This window comes from Emys orbicularis, chromosome 24, assembly GCF_028017835.1.
Source record: "Emys orbicularis isolate rEmyOrb1 chromosome 24, rEmyOrb1.hap1, whole genome shotgun sequence".
In the NCBI taxonomy this organism is placed as follows: Eukaryota; Metazoa; Chordata; order Testudines; family Emydidae; genus Emys; species Emys orbicularis.
Window position 1 is genome coordinate 18,195,630 of NC_088706.1, and position 26,615 is coordinate 18,222,244.

The 26,615-nt window shown below is 52.4% G+C and overlaps 1 protein-coding gene across 1 annotated transcript; it reads right to left on the reverse strand.

Annotated features, from left to right (window-relative positions):
* On the reverse strand, positions 1–24,805 carry LOC135894311 (tapasin-related protein-like). Its single transcript, XM_065422373.1, has 5 exons — positions 24,751–24,805; positions 18,335–18,661; positions 16,758–17,057; positions 1,220–1,519; positions 1–80 (listed from the first exon to the last, which is right to left on the reverse strand). The coding sequence occupies exons 1-5, from the start codon at positions 24,797–24,799 to the stop codon at positions 1–3; spliced, it is 1,056 nt and encodes a 351-aa protein (XP_065278445.1). The 5' UTR covers positions 24,800–24,805.
* Positions 24,806–26,615: the final 1,810 nt, after the last annotated feature.

Consider the following 26,615-nt stretch of genomic DNA (forward strand, 5'->3'; position numbering starts at 1 on the left):
TCAGGCTGGCTCCCAGAGCCAAGTGTTGGAGTGACCTCGCAGATCACTGATCCGGATAGCAACAGAGGGGAACGTCACAACTGGAAAGGAACAAAATGACAAGTGAACATGGGCACAAACTGGAGAACACCCTCCAGAGACTGAGACGACCTTCAGGAAGTGGAGAGCTTCCCGGTACCCCGGCACTTGGTACTTGGGCCCCTACCCGTTCCGTCTAAGCTAGTTTATCTCCCAGATGCACATGGTCAGAAACTATAAATAATGATTCTGTCTGAAAATCTATAAAGGTGAAAAATTGATTAAGCCTAAATTGGGTGGACGTGTGCCTCAGTTTCTCACCTTACAGGGCACTCCAGCCCCCCACAGGCCATTTCAGTCCCCCATAGCCCCTGGTGGTGACCCAGGGTATGTCACTGTCACCTCAACCTTACCCAGACTCTGAGCTAACTCTGAGGCCACGTAGCTCCTTCTCCAACCCCCCCCCCCATGACAATGGGATTGATGTTTATTACCTGTCGGGTGGATCTTCGTTGACAGACCCGGCGTGCACAGGCAACTAGGAAAGTCACGAGGAGGACGAGGATCCATGAGACAACTGCGACTGTGTCACCTGTTGACCCTGCGCCATGAGAGAGAGAGTCCGGCCGTGTTACCAGCATCAGAGCCAGGAGCACTGGAACGGGGGGGTTGGGGGGGACAGACACCCACTGGCAGTAATTTGGGGGCGGGGGCTGCGCTGTCTCCCCACCCTGCAAGCCTCGGCGCTGGCAGCGGGAGCTGATAAAGCTCCCTCACCTCAACGCACAGCCCCTGTCAGCGGCGCCAGCCACTTCCTGGGGGAGGGGAGACAAAATTGCCCTTCACCCCACTAAAGATCCTACTGCCACTGGCCCCCCATCTCTGAGGGCTCCAGCCCCAAGATACTCTCCCCACTGAACCAATCCCCATCCCTGAGAGCTCCAACCCCCAAATACCAGCCCCACTGTACCAGCCCCCCAGCCCTGAGGGCTCCAGTATTTCCCCCTCCCCTTGAATTTCCTCTGCACGTGTACACTCAATCCCCTCTTTAGCTCACTCTCCCGTCCCACGGCCCCAGGAATCTCTCCCCTCTGACAGGAGCTGGGGACTGGGGTGTGACGAGGGAAGAGTCTCCCCTGAGCAGTGACTGATCGGGGTGGGGGGTCCCCAAGGGAACCATTCCCCCTGCCCAGACTCTTACATGTGACAGCCAGGGCGAACGCCTCCTGCAGGGGCTGAGCCAGAGCCGAGTGGCTGACGCGGCAGGTTAAGATGCTGCCTCTGTCCCTAAACGTTGGGGCGAAGGTGTAGGTCAGGGTGAGGTTAAAGGTCCCGTCCGGGTTCCTCTGCAGGGGAGAATATGTGGATTCAGTCCGAACCCGCCCGTCTCGCAGCCACGTGACGGCGATGTCCTGGGGGTAGAATCCCCACACGTGGCAGGGGAAGGAGGTTGTTGTGTATTTCGTTCCCGATCGCTGGGGGACGATGATCCTCGGAGCGGCTGGAAATAAGGGAGAGAGGCTGAGTTGGAATCTGATGCACCGAGAGGCAAACGGCCCTGGTCGGTCTGAGCTCCCTGGGATCCTGCAGGAGCGAAAGGCCTGTTTGCCTGGCTGGGCCAAGGACACGTTTGTGTGGTCCCCGACTGATCCAGTCCTGTAGGGGATAGCCAGGGACCTGTCCTGCCCCATAGCTCCTTCTCCACAGTGATCAGTCTGGCCTCAGCAGCTCCCCCCTGCTCCCCACATGCTGCTGGCTCTGCCCACAAACACCAGGGGGCTGCTGGATATTCCAGGTCTCTCACCCCCGACAGCAGCTGGCTTCCCAGCAGCAGCGCCCCAGAGCCCAGCAGGAAGGGGGCAGGGTGGGTAATTCTGCTGTAGGAAAGTCCGGGGGCTCCCGCCAGGCAGCGGCTGCCAGGAGACAGCAGGGTGGGAACGAAGTTTCAGTGAAGGTCTCAGGACCTGCCGTCCCGGAGTGTGGATCTGACCTGAGCTTTGGGGATCTCTGGCCAGGTCTGTGTCAGTTATTCCCTAGTTAATCAGCTCTGATCGTTTGTGCCTCTGTGCAGAAGTGGGAATTTATCTGTACTATTTTTATGACTCCAGTGCGTGCCTCAGTTTCCCTGGGCACTTTGCATTGTTCCCCAGTGGGCAGAGCAGGGTAAAAAGCTACTCCGGGGGCAGAGCAGGAGACGTGAGGTGTGTGTGTCACATAACTGGCTGGGGGGGGGGGGGAAATGGGTCATTACACGACTGGCTGAAACCGAGGGTCACAAAGACAAAGGGAGCCCCAAGGACTGAACAGCTGACACCTGCCCCCAGGAAATCCCAGCAGGGCTCTGCGGGAGGACAATGGACGCAGGTGACAGGAGGCTGGGATAAGAACTGGCTTTGGAGACACAGCAGGTCTGCCCTGGCCCGGGACTGACAGACAAAGGGACAGGAACAGGGAGAGGGAACCCAGGTGACACCAGCCTCCATAGGGGGTGTACCCCACAGGGCCTCGGAGATTCACTGGGCTCTGTGGCTCACAGGACAGTTTGGTTACATGCCTGCGGGGCCGTCAGATATTTTCTGAGGACAAGTCTACACTGTAAAATTAACGTGACCTAAATTACATCAGCGTACAGCTAGCACAGTAATTCAATTGCTTTGGCACGTCCATGCTACGGCCCTTGTGTCGGCGGTGCGCGTCTCTGATGAGGTGGGAATGTTCTTAATGTTCTGTCAGAATGGTGCGTGTGCCTCAGTTTCCCCTATGGGTATCTAGGTGGTGGGACAAGGGTGTGTGATCGCTGCAGAGACCCCTAGCGGGCAGGTGTGACTGCGACTGGCAGCCTGGGCACAGAGAACGTCCGACACTGTATCCTGGCAACTGATGGCCGGGCCCCTCTTCTGGAAGGATCCAGCCGGAGGTGATGGAGATCAAAGAGACCAGGTGACGGGTTTGCCCAGGAAAGAGACAGAGCCCGGAAGTGGGCAGCTGGGCATGTCTGAGGCTGGGCTGCTGGAAGGTGGTCAGTCTCCTGGTGTGGGACTCGGGGGTGGGGGGGGAAGCCCACGGCCCTGGGCTCTGGACCCCCCAAGACGGACTTTGCCGAATCTTCCTAATTTCTGTGCTAACAAGCTGTGTTCCATGCTGGGGGGTTCCCAATGACTAATAAACCTTCTGTGGCACACGCTGGCTGGGAGTCACTGCTGACTGCGGAGTTGGGGTGCAGGGCCCTTTGGGGGCATGTAGGCTCCCCAGGTGTCCCAGCCAGGTGGACTCTCACTGCAGGAAGCTCACGGTGTAAACGGGGCTGAATGCTCCCAGGACAGATCCAGGAAGCTCTGAAGACAAGGAGGCTCCTGGCCCTGGTGAGAGTGAGCCCAGAGGGGAGACGCGCTGCACTAGACTCCTGCCTGACTTCATTCAGAGCGGTGCCAGAGCACCGAGACTGGGACTGTTCACAGCTGGTGGCAGCAGTGGGATAACGGCACCCCGTGGACGGTTGGCTGCTGAGGTCACCAGGAGCGTCCAGCAGGAAGCGACTGGGAGTGGTGAAAGAAAGGAGAGTTAGAGGGAAGAGCAAAGGGATGGCCTAGAACCGTCTCCGTAGGAAAGACGTTGCAGACCTGTGCCGGGGGGAGGGCTGCGCACTGGAAGGTGCACCGGGGCTGAGCTGATTGTGCAGCTAGAGGAGGAGGATTGATCTCAGGAGCAGGGTCCTGACACACACGGGGCGACCGAAGTGTCTGGGAGCAGCCGGAGCGGCAGCCAGGCATCCCCAAGACTTGCGTCCCCAGCCAGCAGGGGGTTTTCACGACCGGATTCCCCAACAGTGGCCTGGACTTGGAGCTGAGACTAAAAGAGCCGGGGGGCCACAAGAAGGAATGAGAGGCCATAGGCACCGACTCTGTGGGTGCTCCGGGGCTGGAGCACCCATGGGCAGCCCCCCATCAGCTCCCACCCACCCACCCCCGGTGCCTCCTGCCTGCCGGCGGCCCTGCAGATCAGCACCTCCCGCCTCCCTCCCCACACCTCCCACCCATTACAAACAGCTGTTCCGCGGCGTGCAGGGAGGCTGGGAAGATGGGGAGGAGCCGGGACATGGCGCACTCAGGGGAGGGGTCGGAACTGGGTGGGAAGAGGCGGGGTGGGGGTGGAGTGGGGATGGGAAAAGGTGGGGCAGGGGTGGGGCCTTGGGGAAAGGGGTGGAGTGGGGGCGGGGCCTGGGGCAGAGCAGGGGGTTGAGCCCCTCCCGGTAGTTTGAAAAGTCGGCGCCTGTGTCGAGAGGACCGTGGGAAACAGCGAAAGCACAAGGACGAGCTGCAGGAGAAGCAGCAGCAGCATGAACTTTACTGTCCAAGATGGACTTTGCTGGGTGAGTCACTGCTGAGTGCGAAGTGGGGGTGCAGGGCCCACCTGACTTCCCCAGGAGTCCCTCCCAAGTGGACCTGCTGTGGGATGTGCCCGGGGAGAACAGGGATGCTGAATGCTCGGAGGTCAGAGCCAGGAAGGTGAAAAGGTCCCCAAGGGGGGCAGCACACTACACCAGAGTCTGGGCTGAACCTCACACCGCACAGTTCCAATGCACCGAAACTGCGACTCGGTGAGAACTGGGGTGAGGGGTGGGAAAACCGTAACCCATGGACGGTTGGCTGCTGAGGTGTGACGAAGCGGGGAGTGTTCTTCTTGTTTTTACTGGTTTGCATGCAGAGGGCGTAGGTGTCACGGAGTGTGGGGGGACACAAGGCCCTGCACCTCCGGCTTCCTGCGATTCACCATGACTCTCAGCCAGCCAGTAAAGCAGAAGGTTTATTTAGACGACAGGAACACAGTCCAAGACAGGTCTTGCAGGCACAGACAACAGGACCCCCCTCAGTTAGGTCCATCTTGGGGTCCCAGGGCACCACAGCCCCCCTTGGGAGGTCAGAGCCCCATCTGCCTCCCAGCCATATCACCAGCCAGCTCCTGAAACTCTCCCTTCAGCGACCCCTCCCACAGCCTTTGTTCAGTTTCCCGGGCAAAGATGTCACCTGGCCTCTAACGGGTTCTCACGTTACATGCTCAGGTATCTTCCCTCACGGCCAGTCTCCCATCCCCCCATGCAGACCATCCTAGCCACACTCCCCTGCTTCCCAGCCAACACTCCCCACTCAGCATTCACAGACCACATTAAGAACAGTCCCAGTTCGTCACAGTAGGACTCAGTTTCCCTGGGTGTTACTGGTTTAACAAGGTGGTGGGAGAGGGAGTTTGTGGTTACAGAAGGCCAGCGAATGGCTGGAGGATGGAGACCCCAGTGACTGGTGACCTGAATTACTTTCCAAACACTCATCAGAAATAGCATCCTGAAAAGCCGGGCCCTGGATTGGGGTCCCCTCCGCCACCCCTTTCTCTGTCCCTGAGAAGTGTGACTGCTCCCCTCCAGGAGGTCAGTGACACAGTTCCTTCTCAAAACCTGGGTAACGGGCTGATCAGATGCTGACTCATCCATTTGGTCCTGGGCATCCTCTCCCAAGTGACCAGTGAGGAGACATCCCTGTACCCCACTATTCCCCCCAGTTCCCTCCTCGGGGCCCCCTCCTAAGACACATTTCTCTGCGCTCCCTAGGAAGGCGCCTGTCCCTTGTTCACCTGCAGAACTCTGCCAGCTAACAACTGGGACAGTTTCCTTAATCACGTCAGGGACAACCGCTCTCCTGCCCCTGCGCCTGAGGGCATGTTGCCTTCTGCTGGAAAGGAGCCAGTCTCCGCCCCTCCCATACTTGGGAGCACCCTGCTTCCCTGGGTTACAGAGTCACAGGGATCCGCACCCACCTCAGTGGTTTCTGAGATCCCCTGTCCCGTCTCTGGGCTCTCCTCTGGGACACATTGTTCTCTGCTCCCTGGAGCCGGGTTTGCCTCTGGTTCAGCTGCGACCGGCTGGCAGCTCACAACCTGGACACTTCTCTCCCTGGCCGGCAGGGGCGGCTCTAGGCACCAGCAAAGCAAGCAGGTGCTTGGGGCAGCCCATTTGCAGGGGTGGCAGGGATCCAGCCTGGGAGCTGAGAACCAACAGGGGGCCCTGGGAGCTGTAGTTCCTTGGTTAGCTCCCTGCCTATAGAGCCAGCCCTGGAGCAGGGAAAGAACTACATTTCCCAGCATTCCCTTGGCCACTACCAACAGGAAAGAGGGGGAGGGAGGGAGGAAGCTGAGACCTCATGCTGCAGCCTGCTGTGAATGGAGAGCTGCACTGGGAAGGGCAGGGATACCATGTTTTAACATTCAAAAAACAGGACACTCCACGGGGAGGGAGGGTAGCCCCCACCCTGCCACCATCCACTCCCTCCCACTGCCCCCCACAGAAACCCCAACCCATCCAACCCCCCTGCTCCCTGTCCCCTGATCACCCCCTCCCGGGACCCCTGCCCCAACTGCCCCCCAGGGCCCCACCCCCTATCTAAGCGCCGCTGCTCCTTGTCCCCTGATTGCCCCCTCCCGGGACCCCACCCCCTATTTATGTACAGGCGTGACTACCTGCCCTTTCCTGGTTATTATACGCGGCCAGTCCGCACCCACATCCAGTAATTAAAAAAAAAAAAAAACTAATAATTTAAATTGGAATTTCATCCATTAATAAGTATTTATTATATAATTAAAACCATTCTATTGAAGGACAGATATTAAATAACACTAAATAAATTAATGTTCAAAACAATATTAAAAATTTGAAAATTTAGAGCATGGAAACCAAAATAGCTAAAATTTAGTTTTGGCAAGATACACGGAATGGAAACTCCGGGATCTTTACCTGTCACTGAATATAGCCATCATACCAATAGTGGAATATAAAACAAGTCTACATATACTCTCCTTAAAATTTTTACTTCTGTCCATTCCCAATAATTGTAACAAATCATTATTACCTTCACTCCACTTGCCACGCGCCCCAAGCACAAAACCAAAGAAGTGAATATTTTTACCTCCCGTTAAGTTTTTAATTTCGTCCTCTAACTCAAAATAATAAGCCACCTTCTCACTGTGGGCTTGTTCCAAACTTCCGGCATTATCCTCCCATCGCACTGTAACATCAACCACCACTGCTGTATCTCCTTTTATAAATATAATATCCGGCTTTCTTAACTCACCCTTACTATTTCTCAAATGGGGCTCTATCATTGCCTTCCACCCTAATTTACCAACCTTATCTACAACTGCAGACACTACTCTATTATGCCTTTTTATCCTAGCATTCTTAGTCTTATAACATTGTCCTGAGATATGGGGAACAGTCTCCCGCACTTTACCGCACCATCTACAAAGAGCATTCACACCTCCTCTTCCTCTTGCTAATGTCTCCCTAGTAGGATAAATATTTGCCCTAAGCTGCAATGCTGCGATATACGCTGACGATTTAACTTTACTAGAGTTTCTAAAAATCGAATTACTAATTAAATCATTTTAAAAATATTTTATCCCTATTCCCTGACATCTCAGTTCCGACCATCTTAAAAATTCCTCTTCCCTCCATTTCTTGGGATGAGATGTTACTGCACTAAATGACAATATTTTATCCACAAGATTTTCTCCTGCATATAGATAAGATAGGTCCATCCAATCATCTCTTGAGACAATATGTCTCCTCCATTTACGAATTAACATATTTGGGATTTGCACACTAAACTTAGTGAGAGCTAAACCACCATCCCTACCTCTAGAATAAAATATCCCATCTGTGGTACACTGAGGTAAATGTAAAATCGCTTTAACTATTTTTCTAACTAACACATCAAGATCATCTAAAAGATTAAAAGGGGGTTCTATTAAAAGAAGATTATAAAATAGCTTCGGTAAAATATATGTCTGTAAAATTAATATTTTTTGGGCCGGTTTTAATGGGGCCTTAATTAAATTCTCACTCCAATCTTTCAATTTTTCTTTAAGTACCGGTCCCCCTACACCTATCCAGGGATCTATTCTAGCTCCTAAATATTTTTCAAAATCCCCTGGTTGAACATATTCAATCTCCTCTGACCCTATCTGCCAATTATCCTTAGGACTAACTACATAGGTTTTATGCTTAGTTAAAATATGAAAGCCTTTCGTTTTCTTCACATTAACAGAGAGATTAGTATTTTTACAAAACTCCTCTAAGATACCCAAATTTTTAATCATTCCTTTATATGAGCTACTTAAAATTGCCACATCATCGGCAAAAGCCAATGACGTGACACCATTGCCCTTAACATAAAAACCACTTCCTTCTACTTCTAATCTAGTTAAAAGGGGATCCATAGCAATATTAAACAAAATTGGGGACAACGGGTCACCCTGCTTGACCCCCCTCCTAATTAAAATAGACTCAGTAACTTCATCACCCACCCATACCCTAGTTGTGCAATTATCATAAAGGTCCCTAATAATATCTATAAAATGTTCATCTATACCAAATCTTCTCAACCCGGCTATTATATGTCCGTGTCCCACAGAATCAAAAGCTTTAGCCAGATCTATGAACACTATTGCAATTTCATTCCCATTTCGTTTAGCCCCTTTAATCAAATTATCTAATATAGCAATATTTTCCTCACACCCAGGGGCGGATATAAACCCTTTTTGTCTACTACATATCTTAACTGTTTCCACCAGTCTTTTTGCTAATATTTTGGTATAGATTCTAATCCAAACTGACCCAATTGTCAATGGTCTCCAAGATGTTAACTTCTTCATTTCCTCCTCATCTTGTGTCTTTGGTATTAAAATCGTTCTATTTTTCTTAAATTCATCTGGTACCTGTCTATTTAGAAACCATATATTAAAATTTTTTGTAAGTATTAAGGAGTCTAAATTAAAAATATCCCACAAATTGCTCACTTTTACTTTATCTGGGCCAGGAGCACTATCTTTTCTTATTTCTCTTAAAGCTATTCTAATCTCATCCACAGAGATCGGACTCATTAATATATCATTATCCGCATTCTCTGTGGATGATGGCCACCCTATCATATTACCATGTCCAATTGTTCCCAAAATATTCACATAGTATTCCTCAATTTCTTTCATAGGGGTAGCACACTTAGCCTTATCTGGCTCTCCCATTATAATGCAAGTCAATCTTCTTCTATCCTTATCAAATAATTGTTGATAGAATTTATACTTAGCTTTCTTTGTAGCATATCTCCTAATTGCATTAAATTGCTTCCTTCTCCCCTCCTTTCTCATCTTCCCTTTTCCTTTATTCCTCAACTCTATTTGACTTTCATTTCTAGGGTCCTTTCCCTCTACTAATGAATAACATAATTTTTCCAACATTGCCCATCCGAGAGCTTTTGTTAAATCCTCCTTTAATAATCCTTCAATTTCCCCTAAACTATTTATTATTTCTCTTCCCTCCCTACTTTGTTTTCCCCGTTTACATATTTTCTCCACTAAATCCACTTCTGGATGTCCTTTTAGTGGGAAAATCCTCTCTCTTGGGGGCGGAATTTTTAATATATTTACTCTAATGTCCTCTACCTCAGTCACTTCCTCCCTATCTCCTGTTACCACTAACTTCTTCTTTGCTAATTCTCGTCTTTTATCTGATATTTGTTTATTCGTTTTGGTCCTCATCTCGCTCTCAATACATTTATTTATATTCCTTTTCCCAATATATTTCCTTTCCAACTGTATAAGCTGCGCAACCTCATCTTTGGTCCATATACGAGATCTAGTCGATCCCTCTTTGATCTTACTTTTAGCAGCCATATCTTCTTTTCTTTGCTCATTCCTCACAGCAGGGTGTCTATGTCTACAGTGTTGGCTCAATCCAGATCTAGTATGAAAACCAAGCCCACAGACCGAGCACGTATGGCTCTTCATTGGGGTATCCGCCTTCTTGGGTATGCACTTGGGGTAGTGGCAAGCTATATTATGATATTGAGAAGATTTTCCACATTTACTACATACAACTCGTATGGCTTTACTTTTATGAACCACATTAATGTGTTTGGCCCATTTACCAAATGTTGGTAATATCTGGGGACATATTGGACAATTAAAACTATCAACGGGATACTCTAAATAAAAAACCCCATCCTTCCACGAACTACTTTCTAATATATTTATATTACTACCAGTACTGTTAAGATCCTTATTACGATCCCTATTAAAATCAGTACTTGGTCTAAAACTATTTAATAAACTAGACCCATTAACTAAATGAGCATTAAGATATCCCGATTCGCTAACATATGGATCATCAAATGTACTTAAATACTTAAAATCTGGATTAAAACTTTCCATAGTTAAATCATTAAAAGTGTCCCTTGTAAAAACCATCGGTAAGATAGATAAAATCTCCTCACCATGATCATCACAAACAGTCTCCTCTACCTCCTCTCCATGCTCCACTGGGAGGACTTGATTCTCACTCTCATGCTCATGAGACTTCATTATAGTCCACACCATTTTATCCATTGGTCCAGCGACGCTAATCACACCCCTAATATATTTAACACTGTCAGCCGGGGCATCAAAGCCAACAGCGGGGGCGTTATTAACCCGGTCCAGCGCCAATCCGGTATAAAAATATAAATTACTTTTTTCCATAGCTAAAAGATTTACCCTTCTCAGGGGGAAACTAACCCTTTCCAGGGGGAAACTAACCCGTGCCTGGGGGAGACTACCCTTACCAGGGGGAATCTAACCCTTACCAGGGGGAGTCAACCCGTACCTGGGGGAGGCTACCCTTACCAGGGGGCCATCCATGTGGCACCATATGGGGCTGCCCAACCCCGTCCCACACCCCACTGAATGTGGGATGTGGGTTCGTCCTCCGCAATCCGCCTGGCTATCCAAGCCAGTTACCGACTCTCACCACGAGGAGGTAGCGGTTGGACTTGCAATCCAGAGGCTTTCCTCAAAGAGGGGTCCCAAACAGCATAATGTCGAGCTCTAACGGGCGTGTGAGAAAAGGCTCAGATCTTGGTAGGGGTTGCCCCTATTGACCGGGCTCACGCCCACCCCCACCTCACCGATAACCCATTCTCTCACTACCCTCAGGCAATGTTTCCGTCCAAGCCCGACAGCTGAGAGGGTCCAGAGACGCATGGAGAGCCATTAAGAGAGCCACTAAGCCTCCCTTCTCCTTGTCCCCAACTGCCCCCTCCTGAGACCCCCCCCCAAGTTCCCCCCTAGGACCCCACCCCCTGCCTGTCCCCTGACTGCCCCCCCGAACCCCTGACCCATCTAACCCCCCCTTCTCCCTGCCCCTGACTGCCCCCCCGAACCTCCGCCCCATCCAACCCCCCCTGCTCCCTGTCCCCTGACTGCCCCCCCGAACCCCTGACCCATCTAACCCCCCCTTCTCCCTGCCCCTGACTGCCCCCCCGAACCTCCGCCCCATCCAACCCCCCCTGCTCCCTGTCCCCTGACTGCCCCCCTGACCCATCTAACCCCCCCTTCTCCCTGCCCCTGCCTGCCCCCCCGAACCTCCGCCCCATCCAACCCCCCCTGCTCCCTATCCCTTGACTGCCCCCCGGAACCCCCTACCCCTTCTCCAACCCCCCAGCCCCCTTACCGTGTCACTCAGACCAGCGTGTCTGGCTTCGCGCAGTGCCAGACACACTGCTGCATACATTCTGCCGTGCTCCCCTGCAGAGCCACAGCCCCCCCCCCCCCCCCCAGCACCTGCCTTCCAGATTTGAACACCTCAAAATTCAGGAGTGCTCAAGCTCAGTTTGGGCAGCTGTTACTTCATTTCTCCCAAATCAAATATACTGATCCACTGTAACTTGCTGTAGAAAAAGTAGGATAAAATTGAGCAAGAAATGCTTCCCAGTGGTTATTAGGACTGGAATTGCTATTTTCAACAGCCATTGCCTTTTGTTTGTTTGTTTGTTTGTTTGTTTGTTTGTTTGTTTGTTTGTTTGTTTGTTTGTTTAAAAGGAAGACAGTGATATTGCATTGGCAAATTCCCCATAGAAAGAAAGAGTGGAACAAAAGAATAATAAAGGCACCTCAACTTTTCCTCATTTATGTAGGACAGTCTTATAATATAATATGCATCCAGATATCCTCCAATCACACAAGCTGAAAATTGTTCCACTTTACTGCAGTTCTGTAACCATGCGGGAACCAATCCTGTCTGTGTTCTGTGCACATCTAAAATTCCTGCTGAATGACTTGCCCTGGGAGCGAGTTACCAGTGACCCAGGGCTGGGGCGGAAGGAGGGTGCAGGTGGGGGTGGGAGAGAGTCCAGGGCTGGGGCGGCAGGAGGTGTGTGTGGGGGGCAATGGTGGGGGGGAATGAGGGAGCCCAGAGCTGGGGCGGCAGGGTGTGTGTGTGTGTGTGGGGGGGAGAGCCCAGGGCTGGGGCAGCAGGGGTGTGCGGCGAGGAGCCCAGGGCTGGGATGGGGGGCAGCCAAAATTTTTTTTGCTTGGGGCGGCAAAAAACCTAGAGCCGGCCCTGCTGGCCAGCATCACACCCCCATCCCTTCCTGAGGTGGTGTTGCCTCCAGCTGCAGGGCAGGAGCTGGTCTCAACCACCCTCCCCCCTGGAAGCATGTGGCTTCCCCCAGCTGCAGAAGAATCAAGGAGACTCTCTCCCAGTTCCTGAGACCTTCCCCTTTCTCTCGGGGGTCCCAGCATAAAACTCCCCCCTGCTGCAGGCAAATACTTTAACCCGAGCGACACGGAAAAAATCATTAGCAAGGAGCAGGTCGAAGAGGAGCTGTTCCATTACCCCCACAGTCACAACACTTTCCAAACCTTCCCACACCGCATGGATTTTAGCTAGTGGTACGAGGAACCTGCTTTTGCTCACCCCACAATCTCTGCCATTTGGCCAGGTATCATACTGGCCTTTGAGACCACACTCTGCTTAACCAGAGAGATCTGGGCCTCTGTATCCCTCTGCCCCAAGTATTCCCTGCCATTAATTCTGACAACCTTAACGTACTCCACATCTGGTTCTGCAGAGGCTAACCTCACAGAACCGATATGACAGGTTTCGATTCCCTGGGGGAGGGGGGTTCTGTGGTGAGGATGGCAGAACTAACATGAGCTATTGTTTGCCTGCTTCCGCCTAGCACAGGGCATTTATTGCTCAGGTGATCAGTGGAATTACACCGATAGCACCTTCTGGGCTCTTCTGCTCTTCCAGGAGGTTTGGGATGAGGGTTAGAGGAATGGTTTTGGGGGGGTGAGAACCCAGCCCCCCAGCCTCTTGCTAGGGATAAAATGGGATCTCCCCGTCCCACCAGCTTCACACACCTCTTTCAGTGGTTTGTTTTCAATAGATGCCTGGGTCGGTTCAAAGGCTGCAGCAAGAGACGCCATCTCATCCACAGACCTTACGTCTTTGTCCCATAGACACGGCTTCACATCCGCCTTACACATGCCCAGGAAATGCTCTTGAGCAACAAGATCCAACAGTCCCTCAAAGCTGGTAACACCTCTGCCCCTCACCCACTTTCCCAGCAAATCTTTCTTTTTGTTCACATATTCCCCATTACTCATCCAAATATCCCTCTTCAGACCCCTAAATATAACTCTACATGTTTCAGGGGGAATCTGAAACCTTTGCAAAACAGTGTTTTTAAATGTACAATAGTCTAAAGCATCCTGTGACGTTATTGACATAAACTGGGACCATATAGATCATTGTTGCAACCAAGGTCCTGTAGTGGCACCCAAATCTTGTATAAAGGGGGTCAAATGGGGTGTCTAAGACAAGGTTATGGTTTACTGGTTATGATTATGCTGTCTATATGGGTGTATCAGTTTTGTAGTTGAAGTTATGAATATTGGCTCTATACTGTCTGTATGGCAAACTTATGCTATGCTTCTGGGTGACATCCCAGACAAGCTGGGATTAGCTCTGCCTAGCCTGCTTGATGGCCCATTAAGGACCATCAGCTATACAATGGACCCATTGAGAGAAGGCCAATATGCCTTCAGACTCAGCAAAGTATGCAGGGACTGGCCCATGTGACTCCAGGCTCCATTTTGCTGTAATTTTCCACAGTGAGAACAAAGAGGTGTTCTTACACCTGGAAAAGACTATATAAGGCTGATGCCTCGTCTCCATCTTGTCTTCAATCCTGCTTCATACCTCTGGAGGAACTTTGCTACAAGCTGAAGCTCTGAACAAAGGACTGAGGACCCATCCCAGCGGGGGATGTATTCCAGAGACTTGATTTGAACCTGCAGTTTATTCTATCGCTGCTGCAAGCCTGAACCAAGAACTTTGCCATTACTGTATGTAATTGATTCCACTTAACCAATTCTAACTCTCATCTCTATCTTTTTCCTTTTATGAATAAACCTTTAGATTTTAGGTTCTAAAGGATTGGCAACAGCGTGATTTGTGGGTAAGATCTGATTTGTATATTGACCTGGGTCTGGGGCTTGGTCCTTTGGGATCAGGAGAACCTTTTTCTTTTACTGGGGTCTTGGTTTTCATAACCATTTGTCCCCATAACAAGTGGCACTGGTGGTAATACTGGGAAACTGGAGTGCCTAAGGAGATTGCTTGTGAGACTTGCGGTTAGCCAGTGGGGTGAGACCGAAGTCCTCTTAGTCTGGCTGGTTTGGTTTGCCTTAGAGGTGGAAAAAACCCCAGCCTTGGGCTGTAACTGCCCTATTTGAGCAATTTGTCCTGAGTTGGCACTCTCAGTTGGGTTCCGCCAGAACCGCATTGTCACACATCCTCAATGGGCATTTCACTGAATGCATTCAGAGTGTTACCAGTTACTTTTGCAGTCAGGGTAGGAACTCTCTTGGCATGAGGGATTTCACGCACTGCACACGGCCTTTCAACGGTGGTCAGATACTTAGCAATATCATCCTCCTCATAAGTGTTCCCATTTGTGGATTTTTGGAGTGATGGGAATCGCTGGGGTTGGAGGGTTCTGCTTCTGCTTCTCTAGCAGCTCCAGTTGGTGTTTTCACTCTCTCTCTCTCCTCCCGCTTCTCCTTTATCTCCAGTTCTTTCAGTTCCAACAGTCTCTGATGTTCTCTCTCCTTCTCTGCAACCTGCAGCCTAAAAAGCTCCAACTTCGCAAACACTTCACTGCTTTCTGTCATTTTCCTGCTTTTCTGTCCCTACTTCCCTTTCCCGAAATAAGCAAATAGGAAATAACAAACCAGTAGCCTCCTCCTAACGCTCATTAGCCACCACACTTAAAGCCTCACTTAAAATCTTTGCACCAGTGTTCGAAGTGCAAATCTTGCTAAGTACAACAAGGTGTGTATTTCCCCCTGCTCGCTGCACCACTGTGACGGGATCCCAGGGGTGCAGCCTGGGACTGTGGGACCGCTGGGCCCCCTGAACTCTCTCCAGCCTGGGCTGTCTCTCACAATGCCTGGCTAGTGACCAGCAGCAACCCGTCCAGGCACTGTGATCACTCAGCACAACTACATGTGGAGCCCCACACCCAGCTCTATTGCATGAATGCTCCCAGAGCCACGCATGAATCACACCGAGAAAGGCACCTGCCAGACCTTCCCAGCCTTGCACCACAGGAATGTACCGTCTTGCACTGCTCAAGACGAGCAATGCAGATTTATTCATTGGTTCCCCACTTCATGAATGGAAAGTGGACATACACCAGCCTTTGTAAACCTGAGCAGATTCACCAGACACTTCTTACAAACTGACTGGTAAAGATAAACAGTTAAACAAGTATATTGACTACAAAAGATAGATTTTAAGTGATAGTCAGTGACAGGCAAAAAGTCAGAGTTAGTTACCAAAATAAAAGAAAACATAAGCCTGCAGTCTAACCTCTCAACCCTACTAGACTGGGCAACAACTAGACTAAGCAGTTTTTCTCACCCCACTGGATACTGCAGTTCCTAGTACACAGATTTCACCCTTGAAACCTGGCCCAGTCCCCTCAGTTGGGGTTTTCAGAGTGTCCTTGTTGCTTGCAGCGTAGGCGGGGGGAGGAGAAAGGCCCAGCCTGGGGCCCCTGTGTCTGTTTCATACCCTCAGTCCATGTGCTTGGGACACAGAGTCCAGGCCTGTCTGGGGCGTTGCTGAGTCCCCAGGCCAGGCTGAGCAATTCCCCTGGTGGGGCCTCATGCAGGTGAGTCATTGCATTGTAGCTCCCTTGCTGGACAATGGCTGTTGATGGTTGTTTCACACCCCGCCCGGGCGCTGGTTACTTTCCTTGCTGTTGCCTCTGGGGGAGCTAATATCTGGCTGATTCCCCAATTTACAGCATGTTTTAGTGACAACCACACAACACAATCTCATAACTTCCTATGCACTAAAGATACACATCTATGGATAGAGAAATGACTCTCAGCAGATCATAACCTTTCCCCGGATACCTTACAAGGCCTGCTTTCTATGTGAGATCACAATTATAAAAAATAAGGAGTATGGGGGTTACTGGACGCTCCCCCAAGATATAGAGTGCCACAATACCCATGTTCCAACAACGATTCAGTATTTTGTCAGGCAGAATTAGAGTCTTGTTCTGTCCCCAGCCTGTGCAGTGTGTGTGTGTGTGTATGGGGACAGCTGGGGGTCAGAGGGTGCCGGCTGCCCTGGCATTTCTGTTATAAAGCCAAAGTCAGATCTGAGCGCTCCTCCGGCCTCCCACTGCCCCCACTACTGTACTGGGCCCCTTCAGCCCTAAGGGCTCCAGCATCCCACCCTCCACCCCCAATATTCCCCTAAAGTACCAGCATGGGTCTCTGCTGGGGTCCTATGTCAGACTCAACTGAGTGCCCCCTTCAGCCCATAACATCCAGCTGGGAGCCCAACACCCCCTCACCTGTGACAGCCAGGGGGAACTCCTCCCGCAGGGGCTGGGCCAGAGCCGAGTGGGTGATGCGGCAGGAGAAGATGCTGCCGGAGTCGCTCGCGGTGGGGGTGAAGGTGTGGGTCAGGGTGAGGTTAAAGGTCCCGTCCGGGTTCCTCTGGGGGGCAGAGTGGGTGGCATCGGTCAGAACCCGCCCGTCTCTCAGCCACGTGACGGTGACGTCCCCGGGGTAGAATCCCCACACGTGGCAGGGGAAGGAGGTCGCTGTGTCTGTCCCGGCCGATCGCCGGGGGATGGAGAGTCTGGGAGCAGCTGGAATGAGAGAGACAGTCATTGAGCTGTGTCTGGACGTATATGTGATAATTTTGGGTTACACACATGAGCCAATCTGAGTGTAAGTTACACAGATATCCCCAATTCAGTATGGTGGGGCACGAAACACCCCGGGTCACTGTGAGGTTTTACCCCAGTAGGATGTAGGAAGGCGCGTCAGACATGGTGATTGAGGTGCGTGGTACAGAAGGTGTCAATGCCAGGCAGGTCAGGAGGTGGCTGGGTTACAATTTCCCCGGCTCACATCTATTAGGAGCGGGAAGAGAGTGGCCAGCAGAACCCGGCACTCAGCTGTGTGAGTGCACTTCATGTACCTGTTGGGCAGCTGGATTCCCCCTGAAGGAATTACATCCGGGGGCAGGAGGCATAGATTGAATCCTGCCAGAAGGGACCATTATGATCATCTCGTCTGACCTGCCGCATCCCCAGAGCCGAGAGCCCCCCTGCAGCACCACAGTTGCGCTGTACTGTTGACACTGCCTATGCTGACGGGAGGGGAGAGCGCGTTGTAAGTAAGTAACCACGTCTGGTGGAAGCCAGAGCGTAGCTGGTGTTTGCTGACGGGCTGTGGGGGTCAGAGCTGCTGGCCCAGGGCTGTGGCTACACACAGACACTCGGGGTGTGACCTGCAGGCTGTTGGTCTGGTTCGCAGGAGCCCAGGGTGGAAGCGACAGCAGGAAGCAGTGGGAGGCACCCCAGGGTGCAGGGCAGGAGGTGACACAGCTGCTGACCGGTCTGGACTCACTGTCCTAGCAATATTAACCCACAGGTGAGCCAGGCCGATCCCAGCTCCGTATCTGTCAGTGTTCAGCTGAGACACGGGGACCCTGGCATGAGCTGGCACCTGGTCTGCCAGCGTCACAGTCACACCTTCAGCTAGGAGAGCGGCTGTGTCTGAAACCCATCACTGCCTCGCTCTGCCTGGGCCAGTGTTCGCATCCTCGCCTGCCTCGTCTACACACCCTGTCACTGGGTTAACTTTCGCTGTTTCACTTTCACTTACACCTGACACTGATCAGCTTACCCTGAACGGCCGTACACCGGTCACAGCCTGCAGTGAGAGCGTCCACTGGGGGGTTGTGTTGGGCTACTGAACTCGGTTTCAATTCACAGCTTAGTTAAACCAGAGCAACCCTGTGTAGACAAGTCCTCACCCCCACCCCCTCCTCCCACCTGCTGGATTGTGGGACCAACCCAGTACCAGCCCGTCCCGAGTTACCAGCCAGGGAACGTCCGAGCTCTTCTCCTGTCCTTACCGAGCACATGGAGGGCCGTCTCTCCCTGCAGCTGCTCCATACCATAACCAATTACACATTTATACGGCCCCTCATCCGACACCGTCACCCTGGAGAGCGACAGGGATGCATTCCCGTTCTCCAACTCCTGCTCCGACACGCTTGCTCCTGGCTGGGATTCTCCCCTGCCCTGGTTGTACTGCGCGATCCTCTCCTCAAATAGATACCACTGAACCCGCAGGGAGCTCAGATCGACCGGCCCCCCGACGTCGAACCGACATTCCAGCAGCGCCCCAGAGCCCAGCAGGGCCCGGGAGGAGGGTTCTGTGAATATCTGCAGCCGGGAACCTGCGCAGGGAAAGAGAAAATCACGCTCGGTGCAGGGCTGGGCCGGGGAGAGGTCGCTGCCTGGGGATGGCCGTGCCAGTGATGGGATCTGGTCCCGCAGGGATGGGGAGATGGTGGGGTACCTGGGGCAGGTGCCGGCTGTGCTCTGGCTCCCCTGGGTGTATCAGTTACTAGACACCCCCCCCCTTCTCCTTCCCAAACCATCCCACATGGGGTCCCTCTGAGCCAGGACAATGCAGCAAAGGGAGGTTTTGCAAATAGCTCTGGGCTTCTTCCCACATTCGCTCGGGCCCTGCTCACGCCCGTCAAGCGATCTCCGGTGCCCTGTCTGCACTAGCCCGGCTCACCCCACTGGGGCACAGTGCTGGCAGAGCTGGGGCAGAGCTGGGTTAGACGATACAGCGTAATAAACACCTGCCCCCCTCCCCCCCATCTACACGCGCTCCCTGCTGGGCTACGGCACAGGGGGGACCCAGCAGAAGGGCTCTAACCCGGGATTCTGACCCAAAGCTTAACTGATCTGATTCTGTGGATCCCTGCATGATTACGCCACTGTGACGATGCTGCCTGTGGGAGTCAGCTGAGGTCACTCAATTAGCGTGAATTGCAAACAGAATGGGGCAGACAAACCCCAAATGCTGGTGGTTATTCCAATACTTAGATTTACCAACCAGCACAAAACAGCTTCTATAGCACCTCACTGGTTACTCAGAAGTCTAAACAACGCAGTTCCCTTTAAGTACCCAGCCTCAGGCCTCCGTCCAGACACACACGTCAGATATGATGATGATTACTGAAAATCTTATCTCGTCATATAAAGGAAAAGGTTCTTCCAGCCACAAAGGATCAGCCACACACCCAGGTCCAATGATAACTTAGCTCTTACCCAAAACACACGCTATAGTCAATTCTTGTTAACTAAACTAAAATTTATTAAAAAAGAAAAGAGAGAGTGTTGGTTAAAAGATCAATATACAGACAGACTTGAATTCAATTCTTGAGGTTCAGATACATAGCAGAGATGGGCTTGTAGTTGCCAAAAGTCCTTTTAGAAATAGTCCATAGGTTATAGTCCAATGTCCATATTCAGGGTGACTCCAGTCAGTGACTGGGGATCTCAATCCTTGTGGCTTAAGATTTCCCCCTCTTGAAACCCAAAGCAGATCTGAGATGAAGTAGGATTGTGGCCCAGGGTTTTTATACATTTCCAGCAGCCTTTCGGCCTGAGAAAACAATAGGCTGAACTCTCCTTCTCCCAAACATCCTGGCAATTAGCACAGGGTAATTTATCCATTAAACAATTCAGATACAGGTTACCACAACCTTCATAGAGACAATAATACTATTTCCCTCAAGTGTCTTCCTAAATACTAATATTCCTTTTTTGATCTTTGCATCAAAGCTATAGCAATAGACAAGACTTGTTTGCTTACATCACAAGACCTGAGCAAACATCTACCCTTCTATCTCTGGTTTCAGAGTTGCAGCCGTGTGTGACGATGCGGTTCTGGCGGAACCCAATTGAGAGTGCCAACTCAGGACAAATTGCTCAAACAGGGCAGTTACAGCCCAAGGCTGGGGTTTTTTCCACCTCTAAGGCAAACCAAACCAGCTAGACTAAGAGGACTTCGGTCTCACCCCACTGGCTAACCGCAAGTCTCACAAGCAATCTCCTTAGACACTCCAGTTTCCCGGTATCACCACCAGTGCCACTCGTTATGGGGACAAATGGTTATGAAAACCAAAACCCCAGTAAAAGAAAAAGGTTCTCCTGATCCCAAAGGACCAAGCCCCAGACCCAGGTCAATATACAGATCAGATCTTACCCACAAATCACGCTGTTGCCAATCCTTTAGAATCTAAAATCTAAAGGTTTATTCATAAAAGGAAAAAGATAGAGATGAGAGTTAGAATCAGTTAAATGGGATCAATTACATACAGTAATGGCAAAGTTCTTGGTTCAGGCTTGCAGCAGCGATAGAATAAACTGCAGGTTCAAATCAAGTCTCTGGAATACATCCCCCGCTGGGATGGGTCCTCAGTCCTTTGTTCAAAGCTTCAGCTTGTAGCAAAGTTCCTCCAGAGGTAAGAAGCAGGATTGAAGACAAAATGGAGATGAGGCATCAGCCTTATATAGTCTTTTCCAGGTGTAGGAACACCCCTTTGTTCTTACTGTGGAAAATTACAGCAAAATGGAGTCTGGAATCACATGGGCCAGTCCCTGCATACTTTGCTGAGTCTCAAGGCATATTTGCCTTTTCTCAATGAGTCCATTGTATAGCTGATGGTTCTTAATGGGCCATCAAGCAGGCTAGGCAGAGCTAACACCAGCTTGTCTGGGATGTCACCCAGAAGCATAGCATAAGTTTGCAATACAGACAGTATAGAGCCAATATTCATAACTTCAACTATAACACTGATACACACATATAGACAGCATAATTATAACCAGTAATCCATAACCTTGTCTTAGACACCCCATTTGACCCCCTTTATACAAGATTTGGGTGCCACTACAGGACCTTGGTTGCAACAATGATCTATATGGTTCCAGATTATATCAATAACGTCACACCGTGTTAGTCTGTATCCGCAAAAAGAACAGGAGTACTCGTGGCACCTTAGAGACTAACAAATTTATTTGAGCATAAGCTTTCCTGGGCTACAGCCCACTTCATCGGATGCATAGACTGGAACATACAGAAAGAAGATATTTATACATACAGAGAACATGAAAAGGTGGGAGTAGCCATACCAACTGTAAGAGGCCAATCAATTGAGATGAGCTATCACCAGCAGGAGAAAAAAAACTTTTGAAGTGATAATCGAGATGACCCATAAAAGGTGTGAGGATATTTAACATGGGGAAATAGATTCAATTCTACCTCTAACAGTGCCAGCTGTATTTCAAAGCTCTGTTCATTTACATATCTTCCTAACCAGTCTCTAAAGTTCGGCCATGGGTCAGGTCAGTCTGTGAGTTAATTAACTCTTTCTGGCCCTGTCACCTTCCAATGAGATATTAAGATGATGTTTTTAAAAAGTGAATGGTACAGAGTTTAAGCATAGAAGTTTCTGGTTATCAGGGAATAACGTACAGATTATCGAGGGGTGCGAAGTTCAGTTTAAGCTCAGGTGGTGTAAGGAATACATAATCTGCAATATCCCCGACTGGGGGTAAAAGGTTGATGGGTCAAAGTACAGGCATTGAGATATGAGGGTATGAAGTTGTGACGAAGTGGGGGATTTTCTTGTTTTTTCCTTGTTTTCTTTGGAGTTTCAATGGTTTGCATGCGGAGGGGGTGGGACTCAGTTTCCCTGGGTGTTACTGGTTTAATGAGGTGAGGGGAGAGGGAGTTTGTTTTGCAGAGGACTGGCGAGAGGACTTGGGGACCCAGCCGATGGCCAGGAGGATGGATACCCCAGCGACCGGTGACCTGGTGACCTGGAGGCCCAGCTGAGGAGACGCAGCCGGTTCTGGCCAGTGGGCGGATAATGGGCTGCAGAGTGAGGACCCAGTGACCTAACCAGCCGGTTCCAGCCAGAGGACAGAAGCGAGGAGAGGAGGCCCCGGTTTACGACCCTGTTTCCCTGGAGAGAAGACAATGGACAGAGGGGGGGCTTGGGGCCAGGGATCTCAGATGCCCAGCTGGGAAGCAGGGGGGCTCTGGGCTGGAGAGGGGGAGCAGGCAGAGCCCACCTGGATGCAGGGAGACTGGGATGTGCTGGGCTGAGGGAGGCCAGGCCTGAGGCCCTGAGAGTTTTCTGTGCTGGGTTCAACCCTCAATAAACCCTCCTGTTTTACGCTGTCTGAGTGTCACTCCGGGCTAGAGAACAGGGGGGGCATCCACCCCTTCGGGGGTGGAGGCCCTGGGGGCCCAGAGCGAGGGGACTCCCTGAGGGGGCCCACGGCAGAGACAGACGTGCTATGGCTCAGAGAGGTGCGGCTCCAGGAGGTGGAGGGGCCTGACCCCGAGAGAGAGTGGACCCCCGAGAAGGGCTGTCGCACTGAAAGGGGCACCCCCCACGGACCGCACGGGGCCAAGAGTGGGCACGATCTGTGAGTCCGTGGCAGAAGTTCATAGAGTGGCTATGTTCGGGTGTGGAGTATAATGAGTGGATACGATGATGAGGATGGATTGACCCTCATTTGGTGAGATTTAACGTTCAGTGAATTTATGGTTCCAGTTCATATGATTCAATGGACAAAGTCTCTCGGTTCCTTTCTCGTAGCGGGAGAATGATGTCGCTCCTGCTCATGCCTCCTGGTACTGTCGGTGGCCGGTGATGTGCTCGATGTAGATGTCCCTGGACTATCGAATGGTGTCTGAGACCATGAGGCGCCGCATGAGCCGTGCGTAGCGTCGACCGATCCCGCAGGTCCGCAGCACACGCTCGTTGCAGGAGTCCCAGGCGCCCAGGGCTCCAAGGATCAGGGCATCCATTTGCACCTCGTAGCCCTTCGCTCTCAGGGTGTCAGCCAGGGGGGGCGTACTTTTCCAGCTTACAAGCTCGGGCTTCGCGAAATGCCGGGGTCCTGTTCTCAAAGGAGACTGTGACGTCGACGAGGATGATCTTTTTCTGGGCCTCGTCGGTGACGACGATGTCAGGTCGTAGCTGGTTGTCATAACATCACAGCTGGCGCAAAGAACTTAGCCAGACCCACCCCCACCCTCGCACACAGCCCCCATAGACAGACCCCCCCTGCACACAGCACCCATAGCCAGACACCCCCCTCGCACACAGCCCCCATAGCCAGACACCCCCCTCGCACACAGCCCCCATAGCCATACCCCCCCTGCACACAGCACCCACCGCCAGACCCCCCCGCACACAGCACCCGTAGCCAAACACCCCCCCCCGCACACAGCACCCACCGCCAGACCCCCCCGCACACAGCACCCGTAGCCAAACACCCCCCCCCCGCACACAGCACCCACCGCCAGATCCCCCCCCCCGGACACAGCACCAGTAGCCAGACACCCCCCGCACACAGCACCCACCGCCAGACCCCCCGACCGCACACAGCACCCGTAGCCAGACCCCCCCTGCACACAGCACCCGTAGCCAGACACCCCCCCTCCCGCACACAGCACCCACAGCCAGACCCCCCTGCACACAGCACCCACTGCCAGACCCCCCCTGCACACAGCACCCGTAGCCAGACACCCCCCCTCCCGCACACAGCACCCACCGCCAGACACCCCCCCGGACACAGCACCCGTAGCCAGACCCCCCCCCCCCCGCACACAGCACCCGTAGCCAGACCCCTCCACCACACACAGCACCCACCGCCAGACCCCCCCACACACAGCACCCACAGCCAGACCCCCCTGCACACAGCACCCACAGCCAGACCCCCCTGCACACAGCACCCACCGCCAGACCCCCCCACCGCACACAGCACCCGTAGCCAGACCCCCCCTGCACACAGCACCCGTAGCCAGACACCCCCCCTCCCGCACACAGCACCCACAGCCAGACCCCCCTGCACACAGCACCCACCGCCAGACCCCCCCTGCACACAGCACCCGTAGCCAGACACCCCCCCTCCCGCACACAGCACCCACCACCAGACACCCCCCCGGACACAGCACCCGTAGCCAGACCCCCCCCCGCACACAGCACCCGTAGCCAGACCCCTCCACCGCACACAGCACCCACCGCCAGACCCCCACACACACAGCACCCACAGCCAGACCCCCCTGCACACAGCACCCACAGCCAGACCCCCCTGCACACAGCACCTGTAGCCAGATCCCCCCCTGCATACGGCACCCGTAGCCAGACCCCCCCCACCGCACACAGCACCCACAGCCAGACACCCCCCTGCACACAGCACCTGTAGCCAGACCCCCCCCCCCCACCGCACACAGCACCCGTAGCCAGACCCCCCCCCCCCACCGCACACAGCACCCATAGCCAGAAAGCAGCTCTCCCTCTCCCCCCGGTCTGTCCCCCCCTCCGCACTGCCTGTCCCCTCCCACCTTTCTCATGTACTCAGTCCCCTGCACCTCCAGGTCATTCACATGGGCCCTGCTGGGGCGCTTGCCCTGCCCCGCCCCAGGACACCAGAGGTCTGTACTTACCGGCCACCCCGAGGACGAGGAGGGGGATGAGGAGAACCCCCAGCCCCATGGTTCCTGTCCTACGTCCCCAGCGTCAGTGTCTCCTTCTCCGGGCTGGCAGGGCTCCCAGCGAATTCCCTTTCGCTTTCTGTGGTCACGGGGAGCAGCTGTAGCACCGGGCAAAGGGCGGAGATCAGGGATTCTGATATCGCCGGGCGAGGCTCAGACGCACCTGGCACGAACGAGCTCCCTGGGACTGTCCCTTCCCCCCCGGCCCCACACACCAGCACTCTGGGGGCCCAGCTGGGGCAGGACCAGCCCGACACAGACGCTGCCCCAGGCGGGGTCCCTAGGCTGGGCCCAGGGGTGTTATTCTGCCCCGGAGCCACCTGGGTCCGGCTAACACCTGCTGAGGCACTGGTCGAGTCAGGCTGTGGATTACCTGGTCACAGGCTGTCCTGGTACCCCGCCCCCCGCCCCGTCTGAGCCTGGCCCCGCTGTGGGGCTGTGACGTTATTGATATAATCTGGGAACATATAGATCATTGTGGCAACCAAGGTCCTGTAGTGGCACCCAAATCTTGTATAAAGGGGTGTCTAAGACAAGGTTATGGTTTACTGGTTATGATTATGCTGTCTATATGTGTGTATCAGTTTTGTAGTTGAAGTTATGAATATTGGCTCTGTACTGTCTGTATAGCAAATGTATGCTATGCTTCTGGGTGACAACCCAGACAAACTGGTGTTAGCTCTGCCTAGCCTGCTTGATGGCCCATTAAGGACCATCAGCTATACAATGGACTCATTGAGAGAAGGCAAATATGCCTTCAGACTCAGCAAAGTAGGCAGGGACTGGCCCATATGACTCCAAGCTCCATTTTGCTGTAATTTTCCACAGTAAGAACAAAGAGGTGTTCTTACACCTGGAAAAGATTATAAAAGGCTGATGCCTCATCTCCATTTGGTCTTCAATCCTGCTTCTTACCTCTGGAGGGACTTTGCTACAAGCTGAAGCTTTGAACAAAGGACTGAGGACCCATCCCAGCGGGGGATGTATTCCAGAGACTTGATTTGAACCTGCAGTTTATTCTATCGCTGCTGCAAGCCTGAACCAAGTACTTTGCCATTACTGTATGTAATTGATTCCATTTAACCGATTCTAACTCTCATCTCTATCTTTTTCCTTTTATGAATAAACCTTTAGATTTTAGATTCTAAAGGATTGGCAACAGCGTGATTTGTGGGTAAGATCTGATTTGTATATTGACCTGGGTCTGGGGCTTGGTCCTTTGGGATCAGGAGAACCTTTTTCTTTTACTTGGGTATTGGTTTTCATAACCATTCATCCCCATAACGAGTGGCACTGGTGGTAATACTGGGAAACTGGAGTGTCTAAGGAGATTGCTTGTGAGACTTGCGGCTAGCCAGTGGGGTGAGACCGAAGTCCTCTTAGTTTGGCTGGTTTGGTTTGCCTTAGAGGTGGAAAAACCCCAGCCTTGGGCTGTAACTGCCCTGTTTGAGCAATTTGTCCTGAGTTGGCACTCTCAGTTGGGTTCCGCCAGAACCGCATCGTCATTTTGTAAACTCCATCTTGTCCCCTCCCCTCCCCCCCCCCCCACCCCATGTGCCCTGTCATCCCGGCCTGGGAACAACCGGATCAAACTGTTTTTTCCCGCCACGGGGCGAGCTCCAGAGCAATTTTACCTCAGCCTGTTTCCCGCCTTTGCTGGGACCGTACCATGTTTTCCCGCCACCGACGGTGGAAAAGGCCGGCGCTCACAAACAAGTGGCGCAGTCCGTCCTAGTGACTGTGCGTGAGCAGCTCAGGCCATCCGTGCGATGTCTGTAGTCGGGTTTTACACGGTTATTGCCAGGGTGATTTTGGGT

What these genes read in the sequence shown, in the direction of transcription:
- LOC135894311 (XM_065422373.1), bottom strand. Translation starts at nt 24,799, where the DNA reads ATGGGGCTGGGGGTTCTCCTCATCCCCCTCCTCGTCCTCGGGGTGGCC. An exon ending in GACGGCCCTCCATGTGCTCG is followed by an intron (nt 17,058 to 18,334) that starts GTAAGGACAGGA and finishes CTCTCATTCCAG; the next exon opens with CTGCTCCCAGACTCTCCATC. An exon ending in GTTCGCCCTGGCTGTCACAT is followed by an intron (nt 81 to 1,219) that starts GTAAGAGTCTGG and finishes GTTCCTTTCCAG; the next exon opens with TTGTGACGTTCCCCTCTGTT.